Source organism: Corvus moneduloides, chromosome 23 (assembly GCF_009650955.1).
Source record: "Corvus moneduloides isolate bCorMon1 chromosome 23, bCorMon1.pri, whole genome shotgun sequence".
Lineage (NCBI taxonomy): Eukaryota > Metazoa > Chordata > Aves > Passeriformes > Corvidae > Corvus > Corvus moneduloides.
This window is the reverse complement of record NC_045498.1, coordinates 6,491,094-6,508,941: the sequence shown is the minus strand read 5'-3', so window position 1 is coordinate 6,508,941 and position 17,848 is coordinate 6,491,094. Positions and strand designations below refer to the sequence as shown.

The following is a 17,848-nucleotide window of genomic DNA, read 5'->3' as shown; positions in this document are numbered from 1 at the left end:
GACACCCCGGTGCAGGAGGGGACACCCCGGTGAAGAGGGCACATCTGGGGACATCCCGGTGCAGGGAGGGGACATCTGGGGACATCCCGGTGCAGGGAGGACACCCCGGTGCAGGGGGCACACCTGGGGACACCCCGGCGCAGGGAGGGACATCTGGGGACACCCCGGTGCAGGGGGCACACCTGGGGACACCCCGGTGCAGGGGGCACACCTGGGGACATCCCGGCGCAGGGAGGGACATCTGGGGACACCCCGGTGCAGGGGGCACACCTGGGGACACCCCGGTGCAGGGGGCACACCTGGGGACATCCCGGCGCAGGGAAGGACATCTGGGGACACCCCGGTGCGGGAGGGGACACCCCGGTGCAGGGGGCACACCTAGGGACACCCCGGTGCGGAGCAGCGCGCCCCCGGCTCGCCCCACGCCCACCCGCAGCCCCCGGCGGAGGAAGGAGAGCGGAGCCGAGCTGGAGGATGCACGGATGGTTTTACCCCATGGTTTTACCGCATGGTTTCACCGGGCCTGCCCCGTCCCCCCCTCCCGGCCGACATCGGCCCGGGCCCGCCGCGGGTTTCGGGCCAGGGCGTCACAAGGCGCGGGAGGGGAGGACAGCAGGACCCGAATGCGCAGAGTAAACGGGTTACAGAGAGGAGACGAACGCTTGGCACGAGTTCCTGAGGCCTCAGGCAGCGGCTGCTGTCCGCAGCCCGCCCACGGCAGCGGAGGGGCAGTGACAGAAAAGTTTGGCAGCTTAACGGGGGAAAAGGGACACAGGCGGGGCCCCTGGGGCCCCTCGGGATCCCCCAGGCTGCTCCAGCTTGGGGGTGGCTTTTGGGCTCCCTCTGCCACTGTCCAGCCTCATCCCCTTCTCCCGGGCTCTCCCAGGAGTGCTCGGAGGAGGCTGCAGGGAGTTCATGAGGGAATAAACAGGTACTTTTGTGGGATCCCAAAGGCTTCCTCCGAGCTGCAGCCCTGAAGGGATCAAAATCCCCGGAGGGAGGACAGGAGCTCTGTCTCCAACGCTGCCTGGAGGCTCTGGCACGGCCAGACCCCAGCCTGTCACACTGGACTGTGAGGAAGTGCAGAGCTAATGCATAGTTACAAAGCCAACACTGAGAAACATCCCCGGCTAATTAATTAACCTCACTAGAGCAATTAGTGAAGTGACACTGGTTCAGCCCAGAGGTCCAGCTAAGCCCAGGCTCAGGTATGGACAGGAAGGCTGGGGCAGGGTGGGGACAGGGTAATTGCCACCCCCAAGCTCCTCCCAGGACCTGGAGCTCAGGAATGAAAATACCTCGTCAGAAAAAAAAAAAAAAAAAAAAAAAAAAAGGCTTTTCCCTTAATTTGATTTGGTCCAACAAAATTGTGCTTCAGAGAGCAGAAAAAGCATCACCAGCCAGGGCTGGCTGCAGGCAGCTACTGAAGATGCTTTGCCTCCTCACATGTCTGTAGGAATATGCCTTAAAACCTGTTTCACTTAACCTTTCCTTCTCCAAATTACAAAATGATGCTCACTCTGTATCCAGGAGTTGGCACAGAGTAAGAGCAACTGCTCAGGGTGGCTTCAGATAAGGGATAATGGCTTTGTGTCTGAACAATCTCTTTGAAAAAAATTCCTGACAGTATCTTTTGTACTTCTGGCTTTTAGAACTGCCCAGTTCTCACCCAGGTGATGCTCTCAGGGCAGTTCCCAGAAGGAACTTCACAGTTCCTCACCCAGCACGACCTGGAAGCTCAAAGCAAACATGGACAGAGCACCAGCTCCAAGGGGACCCTGGGAGAAGCTCCCAGGGCTGCTGGGGCGGGAGCCCTGGGATGGATGGGTGGGACACTGCTCACTGCTGTGCCCTTTAGCCCTTTAGGGGTCACTGGGGGAGCTCCTGGGGGCTCTCAAACTGCTTCTCACCTGACCCCTCTGAGCTGCACCAAACCTTAATGCCCTCATGTCCTCTCCTGATGTCCCCGTGCCACCCTCAGCATCTCCCTCAGAGGCACAGACCCCGCCTGAGTGAGGCCACCAGGTCACACAGGGCGCTGGGGGCTGCTCCAGAGCTCATCCCCAGCTCCTGGCTGCACATTCCCACGGCAGTCCCGTCACACAGATCGTCACTGTCAATGTCCAGAGCTGCCACTGGACTCCAGGCTGGCCGGAGGTGGGAGCAGGGGGCTGCCCACGGCTGCTGGGTTCTGTTCTCACCACGAGTGTTCGGTCGGAATGGCAGTGCTGCTCCCCACAGTCAGCAACAGTCCTGGAGATCAGGAATTCTGCGGTTACACCAGTTTCACCAGTCTCAGCAGGAGCTGCAGAGAAATGAGGGTGGGTGGCACACCCAGGCAGGTGCACTGGGGACGTATTCAAGTATTTTCCCTCCTGTAAAAATGTGCCTGAACAGAAAAGGGCAGGTTGTGTAAACTGGTACCACCTGGAACTCAGCCTCAAACCAAGACCCAGAGCACAGCCCCGTCCTGGGACTGCCTGCAGTTCAACACCAACGTCTGGCATGACGAGGAGGAGGAGCTGCTGTACTCAAAACAGATCTCTGAAGTCCTTGGCCATCTCAGTGGGGCATTCAGGTGCCTGTTTCTAGGACTGCAGGTATGGTTTTGCTCTCTGCAGCCCTTCCTTCAGGAACTGCAGGTAAGTTGCAGTTGAAGGGTCTTCAAAATTGGTTGAGAAACTAAAGATGCTGCTTTCAACATCTTCAGGCTTCATAGAAGTAATGTCCAGGAAATAGTTGGCATTGATATGGTGAATCTGGCAAGGAAAAAAGATGAGAGGAGACTTTTAAGGGTCAGAACAATTCCCCACGTGCTGCCCTGGCCTCCAGCCAGGACAAAGGTGACAAGGCTGTAACAGCTCTTACAGAATATCTAATTCTTTGCAAATGCTAATTCAGGAACCAGGATTTGGATCTGAATTTTACAGTCAGAGAAAAACGTGTGATCTTCTCCCAAGAGTGCTGACCCTTTGCTTAGGTTAAGAAGATGATGAAGGTGATTTGGGAGAAATCATGGAGGCTCAGATCATGTCTGTGAGCAAGAGCTGCGAAGATGGAGCCTGGGGTGCTGCAAAACCAGCACCTGAGCTTCCCACACTTCCTGCTGCCCCACAGAGCTGGGAAAGGGGGACACTGACCCATTGTGGCTGCTGACCACAGAGCTGAGGCTGTCACAGCCCACAGCTTCATGGAGACAGCGAGGGGACCCTGAAGGTGTCTGGCCAGGATTAGCTCGGCCCAGGAGCTGACACAGACAGCACCATGCTGCCAAGTGTCAGGAACTGTTCCTCAAATCCAGGGGGGAAGGGCTGGGGGGGCTGCTGGGAAGCACAGCAGAGCCAAAGTGTGCGGGCTCACGAACAGCTGATCTGCTGTGACCAATCTGGGGTGTCACGAGAGAGAGAAATGTGCTGGAAGGTGCTGCTCAGGGGATTTTCTTCAAAGGATGAGCACAAAGGGCCATGGGTGCAGGAAACAAAGCTACAGTGGCTTCCCAAAGCTCAGGGACAGCGAGGAATCACACTTCAAGTCTGTTCTGCCCCCGCCCAGAGCTGCTGCTGTTCTGCCTCTGGATAAAATCTCACTTGTTTCAGATTTCTGGGTAGAGGGACAAAGGCTCAAGGGGCAGGGCCTGGCTGGGGCAGTGGAGACCCTGCAGAGAACACACTCCATGGGGAAGAGCCCAGCCTACCACCGTGCCGTTGGGGAGGCAGATGATCATCTCCACAGGGAAGTTGTATTTCTCCAGGTGCAGCTCGGCCAGTTTGCTGTAGAACTCATTCTCTCTGTTGCTCTGCAGGGAGACACCAAAACCACACATTTGCACACCTCAAAAGTGGCAGAATGGCACAGGGGGAGCACACAGCACACAGCAGAGAGGGAGGCAGGGACCAGAGAGATGCTTTGCAGCGTGGTGGTAGCTGGTACCATTCTCACAGGCTGCTCTCCCATTCCCTTTCAGGCTCCCTCTCACATTTCAGCTGCAGATTTTCTTCCCAGACAATAAAATCACTCCATCACAGGCACACCAACAGTCTGATCCCACCCTTTCCCAGAGACCCCAGCTCTGTGACTGATCCCAGCTGAGAGCACAGGCTCAGAAGTGGGGAAAGGCTCAGTCAGGAGACTCAGGGTTCAGACAGTTATTTGGTAATTCGGTTGTCCCCTGGGTTGCAGGGAAGTCAGTTGGTTGATGGCACCAGAGGCCTTGGGCAGGGCTGTCTCGTGGAGAAGCATCTGGTTTAGCTTTAAACCTGGCACCAGGACAGAGCCAAGGGGCTCACTGTGCCACTTCTCAGCTTGCCTCCATCTGGTGTCTGCTTGGCCCCTGCAGTGGCCGAGGACAGGGGGGGCTTGGAACAAAATCCCCCTGGCACAGGCGGGAGCTCCCCCTGCCCCTGGCACCATGTGGCACCCCCAGCAGAGGTGTGAGCCTCACCTGCAGCTCCTCCAGCTCCTTCACCAGGGACCAGCTGCTAATGAAGCTCTCGTTCAGCAGGGCGAGGATGGGCGAACTTTCCAGGACGGTCTCCCGGAGAGTTCGCCCCGAACCTGGCACAGGAAGAGGCACAGGAGGCTTTGCTGTGTTTCCTGAGGTCACTGTCACCACACTCGATGCCACCAAGCTGAGTGGCAGCTGACTCTGGCTCCCCCCAGCCCTCCCCACTGTCTTTTTGCTCCTTTGTTGGCAGTTTCCCATGGCATTTGTTCCCTACAGGTGCTGCTGGCAGAGAGGACTCAGCAGAGCAGAGCCCAAGCCAGGCACAGCAGGCCCAGGAGAAGTGAGCCATGGCAGCCACCCTGAGTGCCACTCGCTGTTCGTGCCAAGCACAGCCCAGTGCTGAGGGTTTTTCAGGGCAGACAGGACTAAAGAGACCCTTCCCCTCCCACCCATCCCTCCTGCCCAACGTGGCACGGCAGCTCTCAGGCACTGAGGGGGCAAAGCTGCACATCAGGACAGCCCCAAGGCCAGGTCTGGCTCTGGCCTCTCCTGTGCAGGTGCCAGGGACAAGGCAGAGTGAGCAGTGCCCCTTTTCTCTGCCAATGCTGCCTCTCCCCCAGCAGGAAAGAGGGAAGGAAAGGCCAGATCCATGTCTCCACCTCGACAAAGGCACCTGACTCACAGGCTGTCTCAGACAGGTCCTGGTGCTGCCACTGGGCAGCTGAGCTCACATCAGCAATTCCCCACTCCCAGCCTTTGTCTATTCAGCACCTCCAGTGCTAAAACAAGTGACACAACATTTACTGCTGGCTCCTGGGCAGCTCCCCGACCCCCAGCTCTTCCCACATCGTCCCTCCAGCCATGCTGGGAATGTCCTCACCTCAGCAGGACTGGTCGTCCAGGGCACCCCACAGCAGGATGGAGTGCACCAGCTTCTTCTCTGCTTTTGCTCTCTCAAAAGCTTCTGTGAAGGGCAGGTAGGAGATCTGGGGGCAGAAGGACAGCATGAGAACAGGCACAGAACAGCCCAGCTCAAACAGGAGCAGCTCTGAAGGAACCAAACGCAGGGGTGACACACACAGAGTTCAATCTGCAGCAGGACCTACAGATTTAAACGAGTGACAACTGCGGTGATGTCCCCAGGAACAACGTCAGCTCCTGGGGAGACTGTGGTCCCTCTGGCACCTGCAGAGCCCTGATCTTACAGAGGACATCTGCACCACAGTGGCCAGGCTGTCCGCAACCCCACCTCAGCTGCTGGGGAAATCTGGCCTTGAGGTATCTATTACAAAACCTCCTGAAACAGCCTGAGAACTGGCTGTGAGGGACTCTGCACGGACACTGTTCCAATCGCTCAGATGAAAGGAACCGACATTAACATCTTGGCAGTCTGAAGGGACATTTGTAAGCTCAGGCACAAGGAGGCAGCCACCGAAACGTGTCCCTTCAGCCAAGGAAGCAGTGACAGGCAGTAGCCATCTGCTCCACAGGCTGCTGGCATGTTAAATAGTGTGGGTCACCCAGAGCTATAAATTTGTGTCTGGCTGCGGGCTGCAGAGGCACAGGCAGATCGTGTGTTCTCTGCTGATAAGGAAAGCTCGATCCAGAGGCACCTGGGTGCTGCAGAAGTAATGCCAGAGGAAAAACCATTTGTAAGCAGCACGATTACCTGCCTGCTCCACAATCCCAGCAGCAGCCACTGATAAGAGGCAGGAAGGATGAGCCTACACTCACAATCCTATCCTGGGGACACCTGACATGGAGGCTTTGCTCCTGCCTGTGCTGCTGCGTGACCCCAAATGCCCTGGGACACCCTCCCAGTGCTCCGACCCTCCCAGTGCCCTGAACGCTGCTCAGGCTGTGGCCTCTGGACTCTGCTGGCCCTCGAGGTGACTGGATGGCTCAGGGAGGACAATCTGCCCCAGATCAGTGTGCCAAGGGAGCGAGAGCCCCTTCCTCACCTTCTTAAATGGATACATGGCCACTTCCAGCCTGTGGGCTGCCTCCTCCCAGGGCATCTCCTGCTGCCAGGTGATCTCCTCGAACACGAACTGGATGGGCTCCCCCGAGGGGTCCCTGCTGTCGATGACGTTCCCGTCCTCGTCGTGGATCACGGCAGGGACCGAAGGCCCTGTGGATTCCAGCTCCATCTGCAGAACAGGCTGGGTTGGACCCTGCACACAGCCCTCTCCTGGTTCTTCTGTGCTCCAGGACAGGATACAGATCCAAAACAACACTGTGCAGCTCCTAATGAAGATCTGGCTTGATCTCCCATCTCCTGGAGCTGCGCTTTACCAGTGAAATACCAGGAAAGGAACTTCACTTCCCTCAGTTTGGCTGCACTCTCTGGATTGGAAATGCAGAGACTCCATGTTCCCTCCTTCTCACTGGAGATTACTGATTGTGGGACACCAGATCCTTAAAATCATTAGCATCTGCGGGGCTAATTGGAAGCTCTTGCTCCTGTCACCAGCTCAGCCCTGGGAAGCCACAAGAGGGAGCAGCAGGAAAAGCTGCCCAGGAGCTTCCCTGTGGTTCATGTTCTGGTACAGCTGAAATAATTCTATTAAATCTGCCTTCCCGACTTTGGGCAATTAAAAATAAACACAAATCTAGTTTAGGAGAAAATGGGACTGTTGAATTCAGGCATTCAGAATTTGGGCTTATGTTTCCTGTCCCAAAAGCCTGGATTACCACAAAACAGAGGAATAACCTTGTGCAGTTTCTAAATCCAGACCCACTGTTGTTCATACCCTGCTCTGGGCTCAGGGCCTGGGTTCAGCTCCTCACCTTCCCTCCTGCCTGTCAGGCAATGTTTCAAAAAAGGAAAAACTCTCCAGGAGCTTAGGATTCAACCCACACTGAGGGAAAAAGGAAAATATCACAAGAACTGGGAATAGGGAGCCACACGGCTGCAGAGGACAGGCACAGGTAAGTGGAAATTCTATTGTTGTACTGAAATGATCAAGAGAAAGCTCCAAGAAATGGGGGTCCCAGAGGTTCCACAGCTCAGGGCCCTGCCAGCACAAACCCCTGAGGAGAAGCTGGACACGTGTGGAGCACTGGGAGAGGCCACAGACCTGAGGCAGGTATCCAATGTCCACTTCCATGTTGCTGCTCTCGCTCGCCCCGTACAGCCACTCCATGTCCACATTCAGGGACCTGCACGGGGAACCCAAGAGTCATGCAGGGCTAAAGCTGTGCATGGGAAACCCCAAACAAACAGGAACATCCTCTTGTAGGGTCAGCATTGAACCCAGAGCCTCTGGAGATCTCCGTGTTCCCTGCCCCAGCCCAGGAACACCAGATCCCTGCTGGACCAGGGCCCAGGCACCCACTCAGCAACTCTGAGCTCTGTCAAATGACAGCAGAGAGATGTCTTTGCTCCCTTCCCAGCACTTCGCTCCCACATTCTGATCCTGCTGAACTTTTAAAAGCGTTTTTTTGGACGCAAAAGGCTGCTGGCACAGCCCAAAGTGTCTGCTGGCTGTAAGAAATGTGCTGACAGAGCCACCAGGGTTGAGTCGCCACGGTAACGTTGTAATAGAATTTCCACTCCCGTCATGGGCAAAGAGATTTGAAGCTTCTTCCTCCTGAAACACTTCCAGCTCCTTGCCAGAGAGCAGGAATGAGCTGGTGCAAAGCTCTGCACACAAAACCTTAACCTGTGAGACTCCAAGCAAAAAAATCTGTTGGAGCAGCAGCCTCAGGCCTTGCTGAGCTCCAGTGCTCACAGCCAGGCACTGGGACTGCCAGTCCTGCCACACCCTCCCTGCCCCTCCCCATCCTCCCAGCACCAAGGGACAGTTACTGCGGAGTCACTCAGACCCTGGATGGGTCAGGGATCCTCAGCAATGCAGAGATGCATTTACAGGCAACTGCAGAGCTCAAATCACTGAGATTTTCCAAGAAACGAGAGGGGAACAGCTGTACCTGTTGTTAGGAACAAAGAGCCTGAAGTCCCGGACGTGGGAAGAGTCCTTGGACAGGACAACGTAACCTGTGAACTGCCCCGGGGAAAACCAGAACGGGAAGTTTGGTGGCTCGTTCAGCTGGAATTCAGCGTGGATCCTGAAAGGAGAGAGCAGCCATCAGCTGGGATCCTGCACCGCAGGTGACAGCAGGGAAAAGCTGTCTCCAGGCACCCGAAATTATGAACCTAAACTGGGCAAGAGAGGTGGAGCTTAAAAAGCTTTTCATGTCACACAATGAAGAGGGTGAAAGACTGGAACAGATGTCCTGGGTCAGGAGCATCTCCTGTATTGATGCCTTCTGAAACTGGGCATCCAGGAAGGATGAAATACATGATCATTCCTTGAAATACAGGGACAGAACAGGACCCCTTCAGCCTCCCTTCCAGCTCAATCAGACACATAAAAGCTGTGTGTAACACTCCCAGTGAAACAATTCTGTGGACTCTCCCCCTTAGAAAGACACTCCACGCCCTGATTAACCAAAATCTAACAAAACTCTTGCTAGTCTGACTCTCCCCTTTCAAGCAGGGGTAGCTCCAAGGGTGATGTCCTGCATGTGGGCACAGTGACACTGAACCACCCTCCCCTCCCTCCCAGCCAGAACACCTCTGGTGTCACTTGGGAACACCCCTGCACGTGCCATGACCCGTGTCCTCTCTGCCAGGGGCTCCCAGCAGCCTCCTCCGCTCCCCTGGGACACAGGACAGGCTCAGGAGTGTCCCCAGCCCCCCGGGCTCACCGGAATGCTATGGTGTAGTAGAAGCTGCTGCTGGCCTGGATGCAGGCCACGGCTCCCTGCGGGGCAAAGCGCGTCTTCACGAAGGGCCGCGGGTGGAACATGCTCAGCAGCTTGTGGATGATGACCTGGAGAAGGAATTGTGAGAGCAAGAATGAGAACTGTTCCTCCACACAGCTCCAAAGCAACCCCAAATCCACCTGAGAAGCAAGGTGAGGTAATGGCTGTGATTTAAAACCCAGCTCAGAGACCGACCTAATCACGCACCAAGGAGACAAAGCAGGGCACTGCTGACACAAATCAATCCATCTTCCCTGGTTTCCGTGCTATTCCCATGGTCTGCAGGTCTCCATCACCCCAGGCAGAACAGCAAACTGATCTGCAAGGCTGCCTCTGCCCATGCCTCAGCCTTTGAAGGAGTGGGAGTGCAATCACAGATCCCAGCAGGCTGGGAAGGGGCAGCAGCTCAGTGATCACCAGCACCTGCCCAGCACCCAGGGGAGGGGATGCACAGCCAGGCTTCACCTGCTGAGCACACACAGAGTCCCACTTGTCACCTAAATGCTCACCTGGCCACTGTTCCAGCAGCAATGATTGCACAGGTGCTTTCGGAATAACCCTCTCTGGGAAAGGCTATCCTCAAATCCCACACAATTAACAAAGATGAAGTTACCCAAGTCAGCCTCATCTGGCTGTGACAGACACCCAGAGCTTTTGCCTGCTCTCAGTTTTACCTCTAATTTAGGTGCTCCTGATTTTCTGCTTCGTTAGAAAGTCCAGGGAAACAAACTGCAGTAGCCTCATCCCTCTGGGGATTCCTGATTCATCTGGGCTATGAGGCAGAACATTTACAGCAACGACACCTCAGGTGTACAGAAAGTGAGTTTCATATCTCACCTCTTTGCCCTTGGGAGGTGGAGGGTAAAACCTGTTGTTGGAGAGATACCCAGTGAAGATGTTCAATTCGCTGGGAATTATCCACCAGGGATCCCCAAGATCCAGTTTGTTCTTTGGAGGGAGAAATGCTTTAAACTGCCTGGCAAGCAGGACACTCATGGGGGCTGCTGGGGCCGTCCAGTTCCTCAGCCCAGACAGAGCCACGTGAGAAATCTGTGAACAAATAACACTGTCAGAGCCCAGACTGGACTCTCCCAACGTGCAGTGATGTCATGGATGTAGGGAGGCTTTAGAAAATGGGGGGAAAAATGCGTATCACATCCCACATTCTTCCTACCCACCAAACAGTTCTGTCAGCCTTCAAGAATGTGAGTAACAGAGGAGAGGGGAATGTGCCACGTAACACCACTGCTTCTGCACTCAGCTGCAGGAGAGCAGCTCCAATTCCTGCTGTTCTAACTGGGGCACGGTGCTGCTGAGTGCGCTGAAACCCTGAAATGCTGAGGGAGGCAGCGAGTTCCCTGCCACAGCAAATCCCACGGGATTCAGCACGACCACGTCCCCCTCCCAACATATTCCTGGTGCTGTTCCCAGCCCTCCAGATGTGTTTATCCCAGAATTTGTGGCCTGCAGGACACCTACTCCCAAGAAGCCATCTTTGCTCTTCGTCATTGTTTCCATGACCAAGGGCTGGAATTTGGCCACAACGGACAAAGTCTCCCCATCTGGGTCCGGCGTCTCCTCCTCTTCAGACTCTGAGACAGGAGCAACCCCTAGACAAAAGGACAGGAATTCAAGCAGCTGTTTCCCCTCTCTCCCCTTTTAAGCAATTGTGAAGTGGTTACACATTTACCAGGCAAATCCAGGAGCACTGGGAGCTTCCCAGCTGTCCCCACACAGCAGAACTCAGACCCATCCCCAGACCAGCTTTGGCTGTGTGAATTAAAGAGGAGTCCTCCTTTTAGTGACCAACTCAACGGCTTTAAAGTGAGAGCGGGTGGGTTTAGGTTGGATATTGGGAAGAAACTGTTCCCTGAGAGGGTGAGGAGGCCCTGGCACAGGGTGCCCAGAGCAGCTGTGGGTGCCCCTGGATCCCTGGCAGTGTCCAAGGCCAGGCTGGACGGGGCTGGGAGCAGCCTGGGACAGTGGGAGGTGTCCCTGCCCATGGCAGGGGTGGAACTGGATGGGCTTTAAGGTTGCTCCCAACCCAAACCATTCCAGAATTCCATGTTTCCCTAACTCCAAAGCCCAGGCTGAGCCAGGCAGACTCACAGCCCCTCAGAGCCATCCCAGCACGTGCTGGAGCCAGTCCAGGAGAGCACAAGCAAACACTGTCTGTGTCCCCACTGTCCATTGTCATCCCCACACTTCTCCATGCCTGGCACCAGCAGAGCCATTTGCTCTGTGCTGATACAGTCTCCAGAGATGATCTCCCACAACTGCTGTCCAGGAGAGGCTGCCCCAGCTGAATGGAACACTCACTCATCAGTGACTCACTGATGCCTTTGGCCTGGCCTGGGCTGAGCTGTATTTGTTGCATTCACCCACCCCAAATCCCCTTTAAGCTCCAGACAAAGTAACTTATGTACTTTGCTAGTCCAGCAAGGGATCCTCCACCTTATAAAAACTGCACTTTGTCAAAGTGATGTCTGGTGCTTAAGCCTTTTCAACAACGTGCAAAGCTCCACAGCCTCTCTTCATGTAAATAACACCCAAAACAGCACCCAGAAAATAATAAAGTGAGTAAAATATTCAGTGAATTAAAGCTGTGGAGTTCATTATGTCTGGCTCTGTGCAGGGAGGTCTCTGGGAGGCAGACAGGAACCTACCTGTGAGCTTCTCAGCGATGGGTTTGAACTCCTCGGGGCTCAGGTACAGATCCTTGTTTGTGTCCAGGGAGGAGAAGAGGAACAGGCCCTCATTCCCCAGGGACTTCAGAGCCAGCTCCTGGTTTGGGAAGAAGAGGCAAGTGAGATTTCCTTGGGACATCCTGCAGAAATCCACTCTGGCCCCTCTGGAGTTAATCCCCATTCTTCCCAGCACATCCAGGGAAAAGATTAACGCCCCTTGGCAGGATTTGGTGCTATTTGCAATAGGGATTGGTGTCCAGGAACTGCTGGCACGAGGATATTGAACCTACATCTGCCTGAGTAATTCCAACTGAACCATGTGCTCACATCCAGTGTCTTTTGTCAGAAAAATTCCCCACTTTTTCCAGCTAGTTAGTCCCAAAACTGTGGATATCAGGAGCACATGGAGGTAGGTGGTGATTGCTGGGATAAACTGATGTGCAGTGAAACAAAGGCAGTCAAATATGTGAGTACCACATTCCAAAAGCACAGAGGGAGTGAGCTGAGCCCTTGGAATCAGTAACTTCCATTCCTGGTGGGATCCATGCCAGCATTACTGCCCACAACTGCCCTGCTCCGGTCAGTGCCCCTCCAAATCTCCAGCCTCGGGACTGCATGGAATATTTTGGCTTCCTGCTCCCTCAGCCATCCAACAGGGAGTCACAAAACCCACAGTCTTCTCCAGAAATTTCCACAGGATCCCAGCTCTCTATGCCTCAGTTTTTTCCTCTGCAAAGCCCACACGGGGCTCACCAAGATGATTTCTCCCTTGGAGCAGCCCAGAAGGGCTCTGGATGCTTCCAGACATTTCCACTCTGCAGTCTGAAGGGACAACTTGGAGGCAGAACAAGAGCTCCACGTTGGTGTGAGAGGAGGGGGAGACAAAGAACAGGTGACAGGAGCCCCTCACTGCCAGCCAGCCCTTGGCACATCCCCCAGGATCCATCAGCTTGCCCTGCCACCCCCGGAACAGCCCGGAGCTGGGAGCACAAACACTCTGCATTCTGCTGTTTATCCGTGCCTGCTCTCCATCGCCTGCAGCACCACCACCATCCCCAGAGCTCCTGAACCAGTTTATTTTCCATCTGTTGCCTGCCAGCCTGAAGCAGCACTAGTGCAGCCTGGAAGGCTTTGCTCCCATCAACTGCAGCTACAAAAGCACTTAAGAGCCTTCCAGGGCAGTTCCAGGACTGAAATAAAGACCCCGGAACTCAAAACGGAGATCTGGATGAGGACATGGCCAAGGACATGAAAAAATAAAGGGAGATGGTTATTTGAGCACAGGGACAATCCACTGTGGACTGTCCACAGTAAACCTGCTTTTGTGCCCTGAATGAACGGGGATGAGCATCCTTGGCTCTGGAAACAGGTAACAGTTCTGCTGAGCAGCTGGCTCAGGTGCTGACACATCTCCCAGGGTCACACAAGCCTCGTGCCAGGCTCCAGGACCTCTCCCAGCTCCAGATCTCACCTGTGCTGGGCACATGGTTCATTAACTGCGATCACTCCTGGTCTGGGAGCCAGCTCACGGCTCTGGGAGGGGAGCAGGAGCCTCCCCCGGGCAGAGCAGGCTGTCCTGGATGCGTGCTGGGCTCTGAAGGGATGCTCCACTGCCTCGTGCTCTCCTCAGCACAGAACTGCCCCCCCCCGATGGATCTTTTAGAGCCTCTCCTCATTTTGCACTTCACAGGCACAGACCTCGAGGGATGAGGAATGGCAGGCAAAGTTTTCACAGCAGGTTGGAATCTGCATTGCTGGAAGGTGGGGAAAAGTCATTTTTCCCCTCAGTGATAGGGGCTGGAGGCAGGAGGAGAACCAGCTGTGCCCCACAGGGACACGGGAACACCTCTGGCTGAGACAGCAGGACGTGAGGTGGGATCACAGGTGCTGGACACGAGCACCCCAAAGGCAATGTCCAGACAGAGCCACGGCCACGTCCCTCAGCTGCACTGACCCATGGGCTGGGCAGTGAGCACCCATCAGTGGGACCCAGGAGACCCCACCCAACTGGAGGTAAGACCCCACCCACAGAGGAACAAAGGATCCCACGGAGAACACTCCAGTCCTGCTGCGTGTGGTCACCAGGGTCAACAAAAGCCGTGTTTGAAAGCGGAGAGAGGTGTCAGGGCTTGGCCTTTTGCTTTCTGATAACATTCACATTAAAGAAAGCTCCCAGAGCTTGTGGGTTTTTTCCTTTCTCTTTCTAATCTGGGATTATAAGGAAGACAGCTTCCCTGTTCGGGCCAGAGGGATAGGACTGAGCTGTTCCGTAGAGGAACAGAGTTCTGGTTTCCACAAAGAGTTCTCCTCTCCCACCTGCTTGTGGGTTGTTCAGCTAAATAAACATTTCCATAGGAAGAGACAAGACATATGTTTGAAACAAGAGAAAGAAAAAAAAAATAAAAACCTTGGGCTGTTCACATTTTGTTCTCCTCTCCAGCAGCACCCAGTGACAACTGTCTGCCAGTCCTCCAGAAAAAACAAACCTCCAGCAGACCTGTCAGGCTGTGAGAATGTCCTCACCCTCCTGTCCTTGTTGGAAAAATTCTTCTAATTAAATTGTTTAAACCATTTGTCCCTTTTTGTGATGCAAGAAGAGACAAAGAAAAGAGGCATCCTTTAAAAATGACCTTTAAAAACACTTCTCTTTGTACTAGAGGAGTATCAAGAAGGAGAAATCTGCTCTTTTCCCAGAATCTCCTCAGATGTTCAAGGCTGAAGTGCAGAGCCAGGGGAGTGCAATCTCCAACAAAGGAGATCTCCAAAGCTCCTACAGCCCCTGGAATTACACGGATTACAATAAAAAACAGTCAATCAGCCTCACTTAAAATAAAAACCCCAAACACAAACCCCAGAAAAAACCGCTCCTGTTCTCCAGCTCACACCCTCCCTTCTTTTGCTGCTTCTCAGCGACCTTCGGAGGCTGCAGCAGAGGAAGCGTGAGATGGAGAGCCAAGACCAGGGCCAGGGGCTGGACCAAAGGGGGCAGCTGGTCACTGCTGGTCACTGGTGGCCACCACAATCCCCGTGGCTGCCTCAAGCTCGCAGCGTCGCAGAGCCTCAGCGTCGCAGTGGTCACCTCGAGCCCACGTCCGCTGGAGCGTGGTACCACAGCTCAGTGGTCACCTCAACCCCAGCGGCCACCTGGGATGCCCGGTGGTCACCTCAGCCTGCCTATGGCCACCTCATACCCCACCGATTCCTGGTGGCCCCCTCAGTCCGGCTCCGGCCCCCTCAGCCCCGGCGCCACCCGCGCCGCTCCCTCAGCGCGGCCGCCGCCGCCTCCCCTCACGCCGCCCGGGCGGGTCGCGCCCGCCATTCCCCCTCCCTCCGCCCGTCCCCGCGGGCCCGTCCCCGCCCCTGCCCGCTGCCCGGTGCCCGGTACCTGCCACCGCGCCGTCTCCGCGTCCCGGTAGTACTTGACGGCAACCAGCGCCGCGAGCAGCGCCAGGGCCAGCGCCAGGCGCGGAGGGGCCGCCCCGGGCCCCGGCCCCGCCATCGCGCCAGGCCCGCGCCGCGGAGCCGCCATGGCCGCCCGGCCGGGGGAGGCGTCAGGCGGGCGAGGAGGGGCCGCGGCCGCCCCGCGGGACCCGGCCGCGGAAAAAAAAAAAACCTTTTTAGTGTTAAATCAGCGGCGCTCCGTCAGAGGAAGCCTCTTTTTAGTGTTAAAGCACCGGCACCCGGTGAGGGAAAAATGTATTTTAGTGTTAAATGACCATCACTCGGTCAGGGGAAGACCCTTATTAGTGTTCAGTAGCTATCATTCGGTCAGGGAGAACCTCTTTTTAGTGTTAAATGACCGTCGCTCGTCAGGAAAACACCACGTTTTAATGTTAAATGACCAGCACTCGTCAGGAAGAAGCACTTTTTAGCCTGAAATGTCTCTGCTGTGAGGGCTCCCTCCCCTCGTCCTCAGTGGTCTCGTTGCTCTCTGTGGGCTTTGCCTTTATTATCAATGGCAGAGTGGGGTCTGTGCGTGTCCCCAGATTGCCAGTGGTCGTTGGTTCTTAATTCAGCTTTTCCCAAAAAGAACAAAACCCTGAACTTGCTTTGCACTTCTCTAAACCAGCCATATCCTGCACTTCTTCTGCTTGGTTATAGCTCACCAAAATGGGTATTTTTGTAACAAAACAGGTATTAGTGGGTTCCCTTGCAGTGATTCCGCTGAGGTTTGAGCTCCAGAGATGAGAATTAGGGGATGGGAATGACTGGGTGACAATGCTCAGCCTCAGCCTCCTGTCTCCAGCATCATCCCCACATTTTGGGTCATTTTTACCACCGTGCCACATTTTGGGTCATTTTGGGTCATTTCCACCCCAAACTTTTCGACCTCCCCGTGTTTTCAGTGCCCTTCAGGTCCCTCCACGCTGTGGCATTGCTGTCACGCTGTCCCTTAGCGGTGGCTGGGCCAAGACACACATATTTATTCATTTTAATCCCTCCCCATATCTCAGCCTCCTGCTCCTCTGTGCTTCCAATCCCGCTCCGAATGCCCGACTGCTGGGGATGATTTAGTGCTGCTCGCTGCCGCTGCAGGGCCAACAGCAGCGAGTGTTTGATCTCTACCAGGGTAGCAGGAAGCGTCAGCGTTTAATCCTTTGAAGCTCTGCTGTCTCCTAAGCCTGCCTAATCGTTTTTGTTTTAGGTTTAAAGAACTCTCGAGATGGAGAAGAGGGAGAGCATGACCAAGCCATTAAGAGAGGAGGATGGAGGAGGGAGGATGAGGATGGGACCAGGCAGAGGAGCCCAGCAATGGAACCAAGTGGGAGATTTGTGGTTCACATCAGGGTTGTTGCACTGAGGGAGGAAGGGGAAGGTTCCTTCTGCTCCACCACAGCAGAAAACGTCCATAAAACTCATCAAAGAACCCAGTGCCTGGGCCGTGGGGAGGAATGGGATTAACAGAGCATGGAAATGATGTCTGGGAGGGGAGACAGGTGGGGATGAGCTCAGCACTTGGAGCAGATGTGCTTTAAAACTTCCCAGGCTCATTAGGCTGGGCAGTGAGGGGTGCAGAGCTGCTGCTTCCCTGGAATAACCCAGCACGAACCACGGAATGTAACAGGATGGGAAGGGTTTGAAACAGGATAAACGTCCTGGTTTGTCTGGGAAATGAGCAGGAGCAGGGACAGGAGCTGGTGGAGGGGACCTGGCAGGGTGGTGGCAGGGCTGAGGTGATTCTGTTTGGATGATGAGAGGCAGAAGGGCTCATTTTACACCTGAACCATTTCCAGTGTCATCAGCCACCACATCAAGGTGAGAAATGGGGGAAGTATTTGATAGGAAAGAGAATGAAAGACGAAAGGGGAAATAAAATAATTCAGGGTGGGTGCTGGGAGCTGATGCTCCTGAAAAGAGAACAAATCCAGCAATTCCTGGCTCTCCACTGCTGAGTCCTGGGGTAACAGCACTCAGGAAGAATGTTAAATACCCACACATCTGCTCTGGGGCCCACCCAGGCACACCTGTATCAAAGGGAATCCTAAAAAAAAATAACAGGGAAGATTTCCACCCAGCAGGAAAAACTATTCCAGACTTCCCCTTGGTCAGAAGGGAGAAAGGTGGGCTGAAAATAAGGAAAATGGTGAGGGGCTGGTAGCAGCAGGGATGAAAACCTCGGAGGAACAAGGAACATCCAGGTCTGGTTTGAAGGGGACAAGAAAACCAGAGGTGACAAAGCTTCACAGCCATGGAAATCAGAGAGTTCATCCCAGAAAAAGCACGGCCAGCAAAGGAAATGGGAGTTTGAGGCATTTCAAACCCTTCAGTGCAGAGCAGGAGCCAATTCCTGTGTCTTGCATTCCTAACTCCTGCTTGGCCTTTCCTTCTCAGGAGGCTGCAATCCTGCACAAAACCCTTCAGGAAGCAGGAGTTTTATGGAGAGGGTTCCTGTCTCCAGCACGAGCCCTGCTGCAGGCTCCTCAGGGAACGAGGCCAAAGCCCCGAA

At 54.9% G+C, this 17,848-nt stretch overlaps 1 protein-coding gene across 1 annotated transcript; it reads right to left on the bottom strand.

The window, feature by feature from the left end:
* Positions 1–468: 468 nt before the first annotated feature.
* SELENON (selenoprotein N) lies at positions 469–15,407 on the bottom strand. Its single transcript, XM_032132723.1, has 12 exons — positions 15,287–15,407; positions 11,881–11,998; positions 10,694–10,824; positions 10,052–10,264; positions 9,158–9,282; positions 8,378–8,515; positions 7,525–7,606; positions 6,406–6,594; positions 5,325–5,430; positions 4,442–4,554; positions 3,695–3,796; positions 469–2,759 (listed from the first exon to the last, which is right to left on the bottom strand). The coding sequence occupies exons 1-12, from the start codon at positions 15,398–15,400 to the stop codon at positions 2,589–2,591; spliced, it is 1,602 nt and encodes a 533-aa protein (XP_031988614.1). The 5' UTR covers positions 15,401–15,407; the 3' UTR covers positions 469–2,588.
* Positions 15,408–17,848: the final 2,441 nt, after the last annotated feature.